Source organism: Athene cunicularia (genome assembly GCF_003259725.1).
Source record: "Athene cunicularia isolate RWA chromosome 1 unlocalized genomic scaffold, athCun1 chr1_part2, whole genome shotgun sequence".
Classification (NCBI taxonomy): Eukaryota; Metazoa; Chordata; class Aves; order Strigiformes; family Strigidae; genus Athene; species Athene cunicularia.
This window is the reverse complement of record NW_020799092.1, coordinates 11533791-11547687: the sequence shown is the minus strand read 5'-3', so window position 1 is coordinate 11547687 and position 13897 is coordinate 11533791. Positions and strand designations below refer to the sequence as shown.

Sequence of the window (13897 nt, the reverse complement as noted above, 5' to 3'; positions counted from 1 at the left end):
CCACTCAGACTTCACACATAAGGTGTTCAGACCATTTGTAAAGGACCTGTCTTGAATCACTGCTGCCCAAGTGACTGACTAACACTAAAAACAATTTTGAGGCCACTAATTTTATCTAAGTATGACCAGTGATTATTTCTTCCTCTTTCCTGCACAGAAAGATACAAGGAGATACAAAACTAACAGAGGAAAATAAACAGTAAATAGCAACTCCAGTATCTTCCACTATGAGCTCCAGAATCAGACACTCAACTAGTTATTATTTTGCTTTTCAGAAATATACAAGATCTGGGTTTGTAAAGGTCCTGCTACCTTCATGAAAGCAGCAGACCATCAGACCCTGCACAAAGAATCCCTTTTTGTCACAGCTGAGCATGCTTATGTTACTGGTATCAGAGAAAGTCTTGATAACTTCTAATACAAATTTTTTTACTGAATAAAACGTACCTGAATATAATGTTGTAATATGGTCCATCACTGTCGAGTGATGCACAAGAGCCATCTGTCTCTTCTGTGTTCCAGCCTTCAGTTTATTCTGTCTACATGCATTACACCATGGCTTGTATCACTTTTCCAAGGGAAACAGTAGCACTAGGAAAACATAAAAGCTACACTTTCAAATGATGATGGCCAAAACTAGGTCATTCACTTCTATAGAGATGATCCCAGGATCTGTTTGAAGTCTTTTAATTGAGCACTAGAGAAAATACTCATAGTGTATCACTTAGTAACCTCCTCTTGTCTTACCCCTCAATTTTTTATTTGCATATGATGTGTTCTATTTCAACATTCAGTTTCTGTTCCTAGCCTTAGCTGTAGAGAAAATAAGGACCCAAATAAGTTCAACTGAATTTCCAAAGCACTGGTAGACAGCCTACTGATGAGTTGGATGAAACCATCAGAAAAGACCAAACCAGATCTGTTCCAAAAAGTACTATTTGAACCAAGAAACAACACAGTTAAACATGCACACATAAAGGCTTTTCCTTTTCTACAGGTGTGCCCCAAAACTAGAGCCCAGTGCTTAGTCAGGAAGCTTGATCACTGACAGTTGCAAAGATGAAAGCTGTAATGGTTATCCAAAATCCAGAAAGAGTAGGACTTTAGTCCAGATACACTTACTGCCCAGTCATAGAAAAGTAAAGCATTAAAAGAATAAATATCATAAACATCTACATGGAAAACAAAACCTAGTACCTAAATGCAACAGCAAGAACCAGTAAAACAAAAGAACCCAACCTTGCCAAAGACTCTTATTTTGCAAGAGGAAGTCAAAAGATTAAATAAATTTGGAATTAGGACTTTCTTAACAGTCAATCTCCATTTTAGAGAAATAAGGCAGTGAAAGGCTTATCCAGCATTTAGTCTTTACATGAGAGCATGCATTTCAGCTTGAGAATAAAGGGCCTCAGGTTAAAAACACTGCATAAAGCAATGTTGCTGCAGCTTGGCAAGTATTCTTCATGGCACAACGTAAAATTCCTACCATTCCTGAATCACTGCAGTATTTAGAGAAGATGATTTCAAAACATATTTAAGCAGTAATTCATTTGAGCAGTTTCTTATTTCATGAAACAAGTCTCAGAATTGAGCACTAGGTGAAGAGTAAGGTATTCTGGCAGAGGCTTGTAGTGTGGAAAGTCACCTCAAGAATTTTTCTGTCCCTCACCACAGAAGGTGGAAACAATACTAGTCATCCTGCAGAAGCAAAGGAGTAAGTAAAACTTAATAGATTAGGTAATGAATATAGTTATGTTACTGTTATTTCATTTAATAGTTACTAACAATAGAGAAAATAGTTGCAACAGTCAGCTGTTGTTCCTCAAGTCCTGAAACCCAAACCATACTCCTTTAGTAATTGTATCTCCTGCACAGAAACAAACCTGTAACTGGAAATGGACTGTATTTGTTATATTTAAGTAGCCCAGTTCTGTTACTCCAGCTCTCTCTTGTGAAAGAAGATTGAGACTGCAAAACTATAGACTCATTTTTTAAGGAAGAATGAAGCTCATCCTAGAGTCCTACTCAAAAGGCTTGCCTACAATCCAACAGTACTCCAGCAAAAAGCTTGACAGTACTCCATGCACTCAAATTCTAGCCTTACAAAACAGTTCCTACACACAGCCCTCAAGCAGTAAGTCCTTATACACACAAACCCATTTTTCAAAGGTTGTTGCCAATCCCTCAGAGAGAAGCTACAAATAACTCCACACACACACATTTTTATTTCAATAAATAAAGTCTTACAGGCTCAGGCTTTTTTTTTTTTTTTGAATCACATATACAGAACAGAAAAATGCCTTACCAAGTAACATGAATTAAACTACTAACCCTGGGGAGGAATGCATGCCCTCTGTAACACTGAAGACCTTAACTGAAAAGGGATTTCCCATCGGCAGCATGGTAATTTACTTCACAGATTAGACAACTTGAAAGAGATGTGGCCAAAGCAAAGAGAGTGACCCTAAATAGACCACTTGTCTCTACAGAGCCACAACAGTGCAAGGAAAGCCAAAAGCCCAAACATCTCCATTTTCTAGTGTCATTGCTGGATGAATATGTATGTCTTCACATCATTTAAGCAATACATTCTAACCACAAGTAGAGAGGCTAAGCACAGCAGGTATGCAAAATTATTCCATTGAAGAACAGATATTGGATGACAAGGTAATGTTATATTTCAAGATTTTAAAGTAGCAGATGCTTTTGCATCCCCTTCAGTATGGCAGTGGAACAGATCCCACCTTCTCTCATAGAGGTTTAGTCCAAAAACTTCCTGTTGGCATTAGCACCAAAGAGAGCCACTCTGATTTCTGGCATCATCTGTTGAGAAAGAATACATTCGTTACACACAACAGGCAATACAATTGCTGTACACTCCTCATTGGAGGTGCCGTGTAATAGCTAAACTAAGCTTCAAAATTAAGAAGACAACTCATCCAAGTTTTCTAAAGCCTTTACCTGACCACACATTGCTGGCTACTCTATAGACTTAAAGGATTGCCTATACTGCAGCATAAGAAAGATGCCAGAGCTAATTTTTTCCACTAGGGTATAGGTCTCAGCCAAAGCTTCTCATGCTTAAGCCAGCTTCAGTTATTCAAGTTAGCCTCAGCATTTCAAAATCTTGACTGCGATGTAGTCCTAACAAGTCTTTCTGTATCATCTAGAGCTTTATCTCATGTTTAATACAGAAGGCATCATTCTGAGAAAAGCCGTATTTGTTGTAGGCAAGCACAAACAGTAGGTAATTGTCATCCATGTTGAAATCTGATCCCACACACTATTGTGACAATTAACACATTGGAAATACCAGCATTTAATTATAAGACAAAACTAGTTAATTGTATCTTGGTCACCGTGGCTGTTACAGAAACTTACCTGCTGGGCTACAAGGTCCAGCCGACTTTCCAGGGTATTGGAAACCTTAATTTTACCATCACTGTTATATATTTCAACACCTCCAGCACTAGAAAGGGGGTGAGGGGAAAAAAAAATAAATCCATAGGACATATCAAAGTCAGAATGAGGCAGAGATATTATCCCAAACCAGCGCTTACAGGCAAGTCAGATATGCAGACAAGATTTTTTTAAAAATAAATGTTTTTCGATCATGTCTTAATAGGAATCAGCACAAAGTGATCCAGTGAAGCAGCAGTGCAAAGCATCTTCGGAGTTATTGTCAGAGACCACAACTACATACAAGTCTCCTTATCAGCATGATCTAAATGCAAGCAGAGCTATGGAATTTGTCACTTCAAAACAGCTTCAGACTCCATATTTTATTATTAATAGACAGCTTTCAGATTTTGGTAAGTGAGGAAGTGTGCTAGAAGTGTTGTTTCATGGCCCATAAAGATCACTATCAGAATATACAGCTTTGTGACATGCTCCTTATCATACTACACAGAAATAAAGCCTTGCAGACATAGCAAACACAAACTCCATCAAGTGATTATCCTGCAGCACCTTATGACTCAATTTGCTTCATGTTGAGAAAGCAAGCATGGCTACATCCATATTGTCTCCCTTTAAAAGACCAATAGTTAAGTTTCCACCTACAGTTATTCTCTACTTCAGCACTGTGAATCAGGCTGGAGGTTGCACCAAATTTTTATGGACATTTTTGACTGAGACAGTGCTTGTCTGGAGGAAACTGCAGACTCTATGCTTCCTTAACACAAAGAAGTGCTCAATTCCACTAAAACAGCAGCAGACACACTGTGGGAATATTCCATACATAATTTTCCAAGACTGCTCTGGTAGGAGTTGTGGCTTGAAAAATTGCATTAAGTCAGTGCTAAGTATAAAAGACTCCCATTTTACTTACATTTCCTCTGGTAGGAAGTTGTCTTGGTCAATGTGAACATCCACATCCCTTTTTGTGGCATTTTTGTAGATGGGAACGCTCTTCTGTACGGCAGTCTAGGATACAAGATAAACCTCCAATTATCACTGACAAATGCTACTGCACCACTTGGGTTTGGTCACTCAATCCTTTGTAACAATAACATGAAGGGATTAAAGCTTTTTTTCCCCTCTCTTTTTTAATTAAGCAAATGTATTTCAGTATGGCTTCTGAGCCAAAAGCAATTATTATTATTAATATTGTATCAGTCTAAAGTTTTCTAGGTAATATCCAAGCAAGTAAATGACCTCCAACTTGAAAAGCATACTTGTTCTCTTCCATTGTATCTGCAGCAGAAGTGCAGCCAGCCAAGCTCATTTTCATGTCACACAGATGGGATCTGAGCAGCAAGTACTTGCAGTCAGATCCCAATCTTCATGAGCAGAATACTGTCAAACTATCCTAGGTGTCTTACCTTAACCATAGGGAAATCCTGCTTCCTGCATCGAACAACTATTCTGGGCTCAAGCAGCTGGTAGAATCCCTGCACAAGATAACCATTACAGTATCAGAAAGTCAGCATTTTAATCGTCTTAGAATTATTTAACCCCATGAAAGGAGCTGATCACTTTGAAAACCAAAACCTGACAATATTTATTAGCCTTTTTTATTTAGTTATTTGCTTGCAAGTTCAACTCATGCCGACATTCTGAGAAGACAGCACCAATTATCTGGGAAATAGCCTACCACTATGGATTATGCGTTTCTTTGTTAGCTTCAAGTTTGGAACTCTAGTACAACTAAATGTACGTATCATAGGATTGAGTTGCCCAGACAATATACATGTATATATAAGGACCACTGCTGTCTAAATAGATTAAGCACATAGCCATGCTGACATTCTCCTATGCTGTTCTTGGAGAAGAAATGCAGTAGGTTCAAATGCCTGTTTGAATAACTCCTGCCTTGCAGTTCCTGTAAGAGTAGAATAGAATAGGTTTCGTTCCAGTTAGAATGGACCTACAACAATAGACTAGTCCAGCTGTGATTACTGATGACTACAGATCCCTCGCTGGATCCAATAGTGAGCCAAGACTGACGTGGCCAACTTGCAAGAATAAGACAGGTTTGTTAGATGTACAGCAATATCAGACCTAGGTGTGACAAAGAAACACCACTGAATCGGAAGCACAAGCTGGTAGGAAACACTGTTAAGAAAATTCTGTCATCAAACTGTGGGCAGGAGCACTCATGGCTGGCTTCTGAGAGTTTATAGTGGCAGGACCAATTCATACCAGAAGGTGGCACTGGTGGTCGCACACGGACCCTAGACAATGCTGGCTTTTTAGCAGTTAACTGCTGGGGCTTGAGGATGGTATTCTAGGTAAGCAAAGCTTTGATTTCTGCTTTGTATATCTGTCACAGATCCATGCCATACTATAGTAAATTCATCAAAGCCAGGACCTACAAGTCTCAAATGCTGAAAAGATTTTAAAAGTGGGTAATTATGGACTTCTAGGTTCGGAGAAACAGCTTTTGCCAAAGGTGTATTTGATCCAACTAATTATTACAGAAGCTTAAGGTGTGCATCCTAAATGTGCATGTTACAGTGGTATGTATGTGCATCTGCAATTATTCTTATAATGGAATTTCTGCTTGGTACACCAAGCTTTACACCTCTAAACAAGCTACAACTTTATCTGTTTGGAATCCACAACTGATAGATATAGCAGAAGCGATCACCCAGTAACATTTGATCTAGACTCCAATACGACCGTAACTTCCAGTGGGTTATCTTAGAAGAAAGACACCTAGGAGATAAGGCTGCGATCATCTATTGTTTACAATTTAAATATTTACCTGTAGAACTAGTCCATCCAGCAGTGTCTGATACCTGGCAGTATCCTTCACCACCTTGGCAAGTCTCTGCTTGGCCTCATTCAGCAAATCCTACATTCAGGAGAAATCAGATCAGCAAAGCCCATCTGTTTGGCATTTGGTTTCATGCCTACCAACTTTCTGTACTCCTATTATAGCTATCACACCCTGCCAACACGTAAACGTACATTCCAGCTGGTGTTCATCCAAGCTAACCTTCTTCTCTCTGTACATGGCACAATATCCTTCCCAAACAGCTCTCTTCTCCCTGCCCTGATCTGAACCCATTATAACCTGACAATAATTCCTTTTTCATGAAAAAGGGAGACCTTAGTAGTAAAAGGCTAGTACTTACAATATTAATTCAGACAAACTAAGTATGTTGTAAAACACTGCCTAATGTTAACTAACAAAGTTGTCCAAATAACATTTTTTTAAGTTTTGTGGTCAAGCAAAGAAATCTAATCTATCTTTTTATCAAACAATATTCAGGTTAGGTATTTTTTAATTGTAAGCAAATACAAGTCAAAATTTAAAAGCAAGAGTTTATTTTTTAATTTGAAGTAGCTGGCTTTGATTATCTTTATTCAGGAAATCAGTCTTAGGTAGGATTGAACTTTTAAGAAATTTGAGTCAACACAGTTCTTAGAACTGAACCATCATAATTACTTCAGATAAAGAAATTGTATGACTTGGTATAAACCTTTCCTTACTGTCCTGCCTCGTAGTGTTTAAAAGGAGAGTGCCTGTTAACACAATCAGTACTGGGATGTAAGACTATCACAATTTAATGTCAAGGTCGAAACTAGTTATACTGTCTACGCTAGAGTAACATAGCATTTCTGGAACTGCTCATCTCTCTTGTTCATGAAAGAGGCCAAATATCTGATAAGAGAAGAAAGCTAGCAGCATGTGACTCTAAATGTTTTAAAATGAGGAAGAGTGTTATGCATTACTCAGAAGCATGAGGTTGAGTCAGCTGATAAATGAGGAAGAGATTACCCAGCAGAGACTATCACAATAGAGTTAGCTCTTTAGCCACCCACCTTCCTCCTCTCTGTGAATACAATCTAAAGTTTGAAACTAGGTTTAAGGAATCAATAAACTGGTGATTTTCTTCTGCTAGCTTTCCTTTTTTCATGGTATCATCAACTTGAACATTATCCAATTTTTTATTTTTGACTTCTAGTGGTCTCAGCTTTTCCAATAGCTCAACAGCACCATCTAGCAGAACATGGAACACCCAAACTCTGTTTCTGAGACAGAGATAATAGGAAACCCGCAAGCTGTACAATGAGCAGAAAGAATACACTACACGTGGTGCAAGATAAACATAGTATTTCTGAACTAAGACTAAATGTAGCCTGCTCTGATAAACGATTATTCACCCTATATGTCAACACACAGACTGGTCACCTACAAGAACAAGAAGTAAACCTTTCCTTATACTAGGGGCCACTAAAAGACACAGAAAAAACCCAGTTAATGGTGTTTTAAGCCTACTTGATTAAGCCGTGCCAGCTTTAATGCATAAATGTTGCTTAAGGCAAACAGAACTTCAAAGTTTTACCAACCATGCAAGAGTTTCTGCTCTTTAAACAAATAAGCTACTGTACAAATGATAGATACAACGTTGTCTGCAATGTTTCTGGCAGAGAACTGTATTTCCCTAAAAGAGCAGGTATTAGAAACCGTGAAAATAAGCTAAAGCATATTAGCAAAGCTGGACTTGATGACTTTTCAGAGCAGCTGGGAAAGCCAACTGCTTTGTATGTTGAAGCAAACGTCACTCAATCACAAATCATAGTTTTCTTTAGAGAATGGTTAAGAACATTTCCTAACAGATAGCAGAAACAGAGCCTCTGTGTCTTTACTGCAGAGATACTCACTGCAATAAGGTCATCCCTTGCCTTGAGGACCTTCAGCCTTGCTTGATTCATCAGGTTGGACATCTGTCTGCAAGTTGCATGATAAAGCTGAATCAATCCATCAGATTGACAGAAGAAATGCAACATTTAACTGTATACATTTAAAGATGCTACAAAATTTAAGAACAAAGCCTGTTGACCTATATGAATCTGTTTCTCAACTTGCACAAATGATTACAACACAGAACCCCATCCTTCAGTAAAGACCCACCAAAACTGAACCTGGAGTGATCATTTTGTCCCAGAGTAACAGACCAGAGTAGAGTTCTGGACATAAACTACATAAAGAAATATGAAACACTCTTTCACCACACTAACAGTTATATTATTGAAGCTCACTTTTGATAATTTCTCTCCAGGAAAACCAAGAAATAATTACAACTAAATATATTGGCTACAATTTACCTATTTGCCAGGGAAAAACGGTTTTGTATAAAATTAGCAATATAATGAGAGCTCGGGCTCCGAAATCAACCACCTAACCTAAGCAACTTACATTTTCTTTTGCTGTTCAATTTGTTTTTCCTTCTTTTCATAATACTCCATGATTTTCAGCCTCTGTGTCTGAACAAGGCGACCCTTCTCAATGTTGAATTCTTCTTCTGCCTATAGTAAAAATTAAATAACTGAATTGGAAATTGGTTCCACAGGCTGAAAAAAACAGAATCAAAATGAAATAGGCACACTTTCAGAGCACATTCATAGATAGGCTCTTAGACTATCATCCTATGATTCAATTTATGCTTCCATGTAAGCAACACATTTCAAGCAGTACTCAAGTCAAAGGGAGTTCAGTATGTGTTCTACTGAACTAGAACCTTGCTAACTAAGATAGAGCTTATTTTATCAATGGACTGACACATTTCCTTGCAGTATTTACTCCTCAGGCACAAAATTACTAAATTTATACATTCTATACTATTAAGAAAAACTCATTTTATCTGACCTTCAAGTCTGATTTGTTTTTGTACAATCAGTCTCTTCTCTGGCTGCAAGAGATTCTACCTAAAACAAGCTACCCAGCCCTCAATATCCACAAACTTCATTACTTTATGCAATCCATACACAAGGAGAGTAACAGTACTGCTATTTCTTTTTTACAAACCCTAGCCAGACAGCATGTGAAAACACGTGGCAAATTTTCCTATTTATACCCAAGAATCCAATCACAACTTCTGACTTCTGTTTGCAGATCATCAGGAACACCTGCTTTAGTATTGATTAAATATTTGTGTAGATATAAATGTTTAAGGGAGATTAAATACGAGTAATTCATATGCCATGTCCAATGCCAACAAGATATTTTGCTATTGGTATAATGCAGTTGTTAGGGTTGTAGGACACCATTAATCATTCTTTAGTAAACATCCATTTTCTATCACCAGGTTAATATTAACTCAGTCTCTTGTGGCTTAATCTAAGTGAAGAATTCTGAAGTTATTCAAGTCATGACTTAAATGTAAATTTATGTTTTAGTTCCCCAGGATACCTACTAAATCACATTGAGAATTAAGTCTGCAGGTGGCTGCACAGGTTTAAGTACAGTTATCAACCTGCTTACAAACTTTCACCAACATAATTCAACCAGTTTAACCTTCATCTTGTAACATTTTGGCACATGTATGAATACGTGTGCAAGATTACTAGCATTTACTGCTAGTGTTTCTGCCTGACATGCTATGGAAGCCAAGCGACAGTTAAAATTAAACCTTCTGGTAATAGCTTGTTATGACAAACCTTAGCAGAATTCATAATTATGCAAAGAACTCCTTTAATCCTCAATGATGTCAAGTTGTGATAGGAGGTGGGGGAAGTTGTTCCACTTAATCCAGTCTATTCATATTACCACTCAGCTCTCCTGACTGCTTAAAAAAAAAAAAGAGTGCACTTGCATATGAATTAATATATATTTAAGAACCACTAAGAAAAGTTGGACCAAAAACTATGTCCGACTTGTTTTCATTTGTCAAAAGTTAATAAATATTAACTTTACTTGGTAACATCATTTTTCCTATGTAGTCACTACACGTGAAGTAAGCTGTAGCTTACAAAAGTTTTCTATGACTGCTCTGGCTGCAACTATCAAAACAGGATGTCAGTTTTCCTTTTGCACTTACTGACATCCAACTTCCATTTTTACCTTTGCATCTATTTCTTCAGCCTTTTCATTGGCTTCCTGCTCAATGAAAGCCATCATATGCTTGATCTGTAACAAGAGAGAGAAAATAAAATATTTTCTTTTGGAAGGGACTTTGATGAGAGAAAGTACATACATATTTCTCATTTGTATCTCTCCATCTCCATTTGCTAATTCATATAATGTTTTTCACAGAAATTAAATTGAGCATACAGAACAAAGAGTCAGGTCATCTTAACACAGATTACAAGAAAATTATTTATTTTTTCAAATAATTCTACATAATGCTGTTTTACTAGCTGTCATTTGAAGAATGTACTTTAGATATGCAACTATACCAGAAAAACTGCAAACTAAAAGTAAGTTTGTATAAATGTGAGGCTGGGCATTTTCATTCCTCATTAGCGAGAACAGCTTTTTTTTTTTTCCCCTCCCAGGATTAGTAAAAAAAACAAACCAAAACAAAACCCCTCACACAGCAAAATTAGTCTGCTTGTTATGACATTTACATGAAACACAGAAGATTAACATGGAGTCCCTGCATCATCTCAGGCACAGATGGCACTTGAATGAACCTGGGCCTTCCATGCTAGATGACTGGTGAAGCAAAGCAAAATGCTACTGACCACTGGTCAGGTCTGTACAACCAGAAGTTCCTTTACACACCTGAGAAATCTTTCTTGAAAAAATGTAATAAATTCTGTAAAGACTTACAAGGTCATTAAAAAATGATGCTGTATCACTCAACTCAAAAGGACTTTATAAAGTAGTTGCATGATAGTTTGGAGGAGCTGGGGAAGGAGACAAAGCTAGCAGTGCGAGTCGATCAAGACCACATTAAGTATACCACATGCCGCTTTAGAGCCTGGTATGTGCTAATATATTCTACTTGAAAAACCTTTTAGAAACTCTCTCAAAACACTACAAAGCACAGGTCCAACAGCTTCATGACAAGGAAAGCAATTATACCAAGTCCTGCTTATTTATCACATGTCTTTCTGTGACCAAGCCTAAGTTTATGTTCACATTTGGAGCAGACCATAAGGCCTCATGCCCAACCAAACCATAATTTTCCACAGGTATAGCCATTTCCAAGGGCAGATGGAGTGGACCATATACTTGAGCAGACCATAAAAGCATACCAACTTTTTGCTTGCACTTAGTGATGAGACACATTTTGCAGACAATCTGGTCCAAATAAGCTTGCAGGAAAGACTCAATTTACATAATCTCATGTTAAAATGAAATATTTTAAAGAGATGACAGGTTCCAATGTGAAAACTGAGCCAACATGCAGAACAGTACTATGCCCATATAGATGAAAAAATGGAAGTGAACAGACAAGTGGAAGATTTTAAGCATGTACAGTGGAAGAAGTGAACAGTATCACCTACATCCTCAAAAATCAAATTAGCAATGTTTCTATTAATTCCAGTTTGCAGCATTTCCAAGTGCATATCAACCTACAGCGTCAGTTTCCAGCCCTGCTTGCCTGATTAGATTGAGTGGTTAAATCAAGCTTTAGATCTACCTGTGTTTCAGAAAGGACGAGAGGCATATAAAATAAGGAAATAATTTTGCTGAATAGCCTGTTGTTGAAGGAGACTAAGAACTTTCGTATGCAGTACTAACCCTTAGATTACTGAGTCACTTCCTTCAGTTCGGTTTGGTTTCTTAATTTTGGAAAAATAAACAGTTCTGGGTGCTCAAGAAAGGTCCTCTGCATAATGAAGAGGAATAAGACTGAAGCAAGCTAATGTGACATTCATTTCCCCATGTCTGATGACTGAACAGCATTATTTCCTTCAAAATCTGTTGTACTGAAATCCCTTTTTGCTTTTCATAGAAAGAGATCCTGTGTGAGACTTTCACATCTATAACTAGTTTTAATAACACTGACAAAAATATTTATTTTAAAATGAAAGATTAATTTTAAATGTAGTTAATAACGTCAACATAGTAGTATTTCCTATAGAAAGAGAGGGGTTTTCCCATCAGTAGTGTGATTATCCTTTCCATAGGAAGTTCTAGATGTTAGACTGGATTTAGCTAGAAGTGACCAGCCAGATCAGATGGAGCAATCCATCAAACACTCTTGACAGAATAAAGGAAGCAAGTCTATCAATGGGAAAAATTCTTAATTGGAGAACATTTTCAAAGAGGAAAATTATTGAAAGCACCATGGAATGTAGTTAAGGGTTCAGAGGACCAGTAGGCAAGTTCATACTGGATTTATACACACCCAGAACTGTCACGCCATCAGCAGCATTCTCTTTTACAGTTAACAGGACTGCCCTAGGTTTAGGAGTGTAAAACAATGACAGGAAAGTTGCAGAAGTGAAATGCTATTAGTATTACATGTTAATTATATCAACTGATCCTGAACTAACCTTCGAAGTTCAGATCCAAGGTGGCTGAACAAGACCACCCCAACGTCAGCTTTATTTTTATTATCTTCATGGAAGAGGCAGGAAAAAAAAAACCCCAAGCTTTGTGGATAAAAGGCAATAGAACGTAATGTTATAATACCTCTTTTGAAGAAAGGCAACCTACTGATTTTACTTTCAATGTGATACTTCCTTGCCAAGAGACTATGTTTACTGAATGAGAAAGCGAGACACAAAGCACTTATGATGCAAAGGACAAAGGGAACTTGGCTGATCTGCTCATCACCTGTAGAAAACTCTATGGACCAGTGCTGACTGGATCCATGCAGTTTATAACAGGGCACACCATTTGCAGCCCAGCTCAAAGCAGCTTTTTTTAGGCAAGGGCAGTATTTACTGTCAATAAGGACAAAGTGTCCTGCCTCAGGAGGAAGTATCCACAGTCAGACTTCAGGGTTGTAAGTTTCCACTGCAAGAAAAGCCCAGGTTGCATTACTCTGCTTAGGATATAAAAGTGAAAAAGGCATTCAAAAATGCTGAATAGCCTACCCAAATGCTAAGTTACAGCTAATTAGATGTAGTAGAGCTATAAGAAAAACAGATGTAAAGTCCTTAGAAAGCAACATCTAAAAAGACAGTACTTACCTAGTGCAATGTATTTATCTGCCTTAAAGAGCAATTAAGCACTGTAGACAGCATAAAGGCTACTTATGATCCCTCTATTATAATCTGATAAAACATGTCATCAAAATGCCAAATTCCCCAACGCATAGCCAATCAATCCCACCAGGGAATTCTTCAGAGACTTCTCTTTCTCACGAAGATTCTCAGAGAAGATCTTTCCCCTTCATCGACCCTTGCTTTCACAGGAGAGCACTACTGTTCCACCCGCAGAGCAGGAGGCCCTGTTCCACAGCTGCAACGTGAATCAGTCGCTGGTGTCTACAGCCTCTTCTGCTGTTGTGTGGTTCAGAGCTGCCACTATCCCTTCCGCTCCAACTGGCCTTTTACCAGCCGGACAGTCCCTCAGTTCAGGCACTCTCGAACCCCACACCTAGCACAGCTTCAGGGCAAAGCAGCTGCCTGTAACCTGCCTCTACCGCCCCGGCTCAGCCCCCAGGGCCTCTCTCCTCACGCTGGGTCCGTCCTGCCAGCTCCCCACGGGCCCCGGCCCCGGCCGGGCCGAGAGCAGTGTGGAGGCGGCAGACCCACCAGCGGC

The 13897-nt window shown here is 38.3% G+C and overlaps 1 protein-coding gene across 1 annotated transcript in view; it reads right to left on the bottom strand.

Moving 5' to 3' along the window:
• Window positions 1-2208: 2208 nt before the first annotated feature.
• ATP6V1E1 (ATPase H+ transporting V1 subunit E1) overlaps window positions 2209-13897 on the bottom strand; it is an 11992-nt gene continuing 303 nt past the window's right edge. Inside the window, exons 2-10 of the mRNA XM_026863475.1 lie at window positions 13324-13345; window positions 10295-10461; window positions 8651-8760; window positions 8116-8182; window positions 6209-6298; window positions 4824-4892; window positions 4331-4425; window positions 3382-3469; window positions 2209-2823 (exon numbers count right to left, since the gene is read on the bottom strand). Of these exons, the coding sequence (XP_026719276.1) occupies window positions 2761-2823; window positions 3382-3469; window positions 4331-4425; window positions 4824-4892; window positions 6209-6298; window positions 8116-8182; window positions 8651-8760; window positions 10295-10461; window positions 13324-13345 (771 nt within the window). The 3' untranslated portion in view covers window positions 2209-2760. The remainder of the gene's footprint in view (window positions 2824-3381; window positions 3470-4330; window positions 4426-4823; window positions 4893-6208; window positions 6299-8115; window positions 8183-8650; window positions 8761-10294; window positions 10462-13323; window positions 13346-13897) is intronic.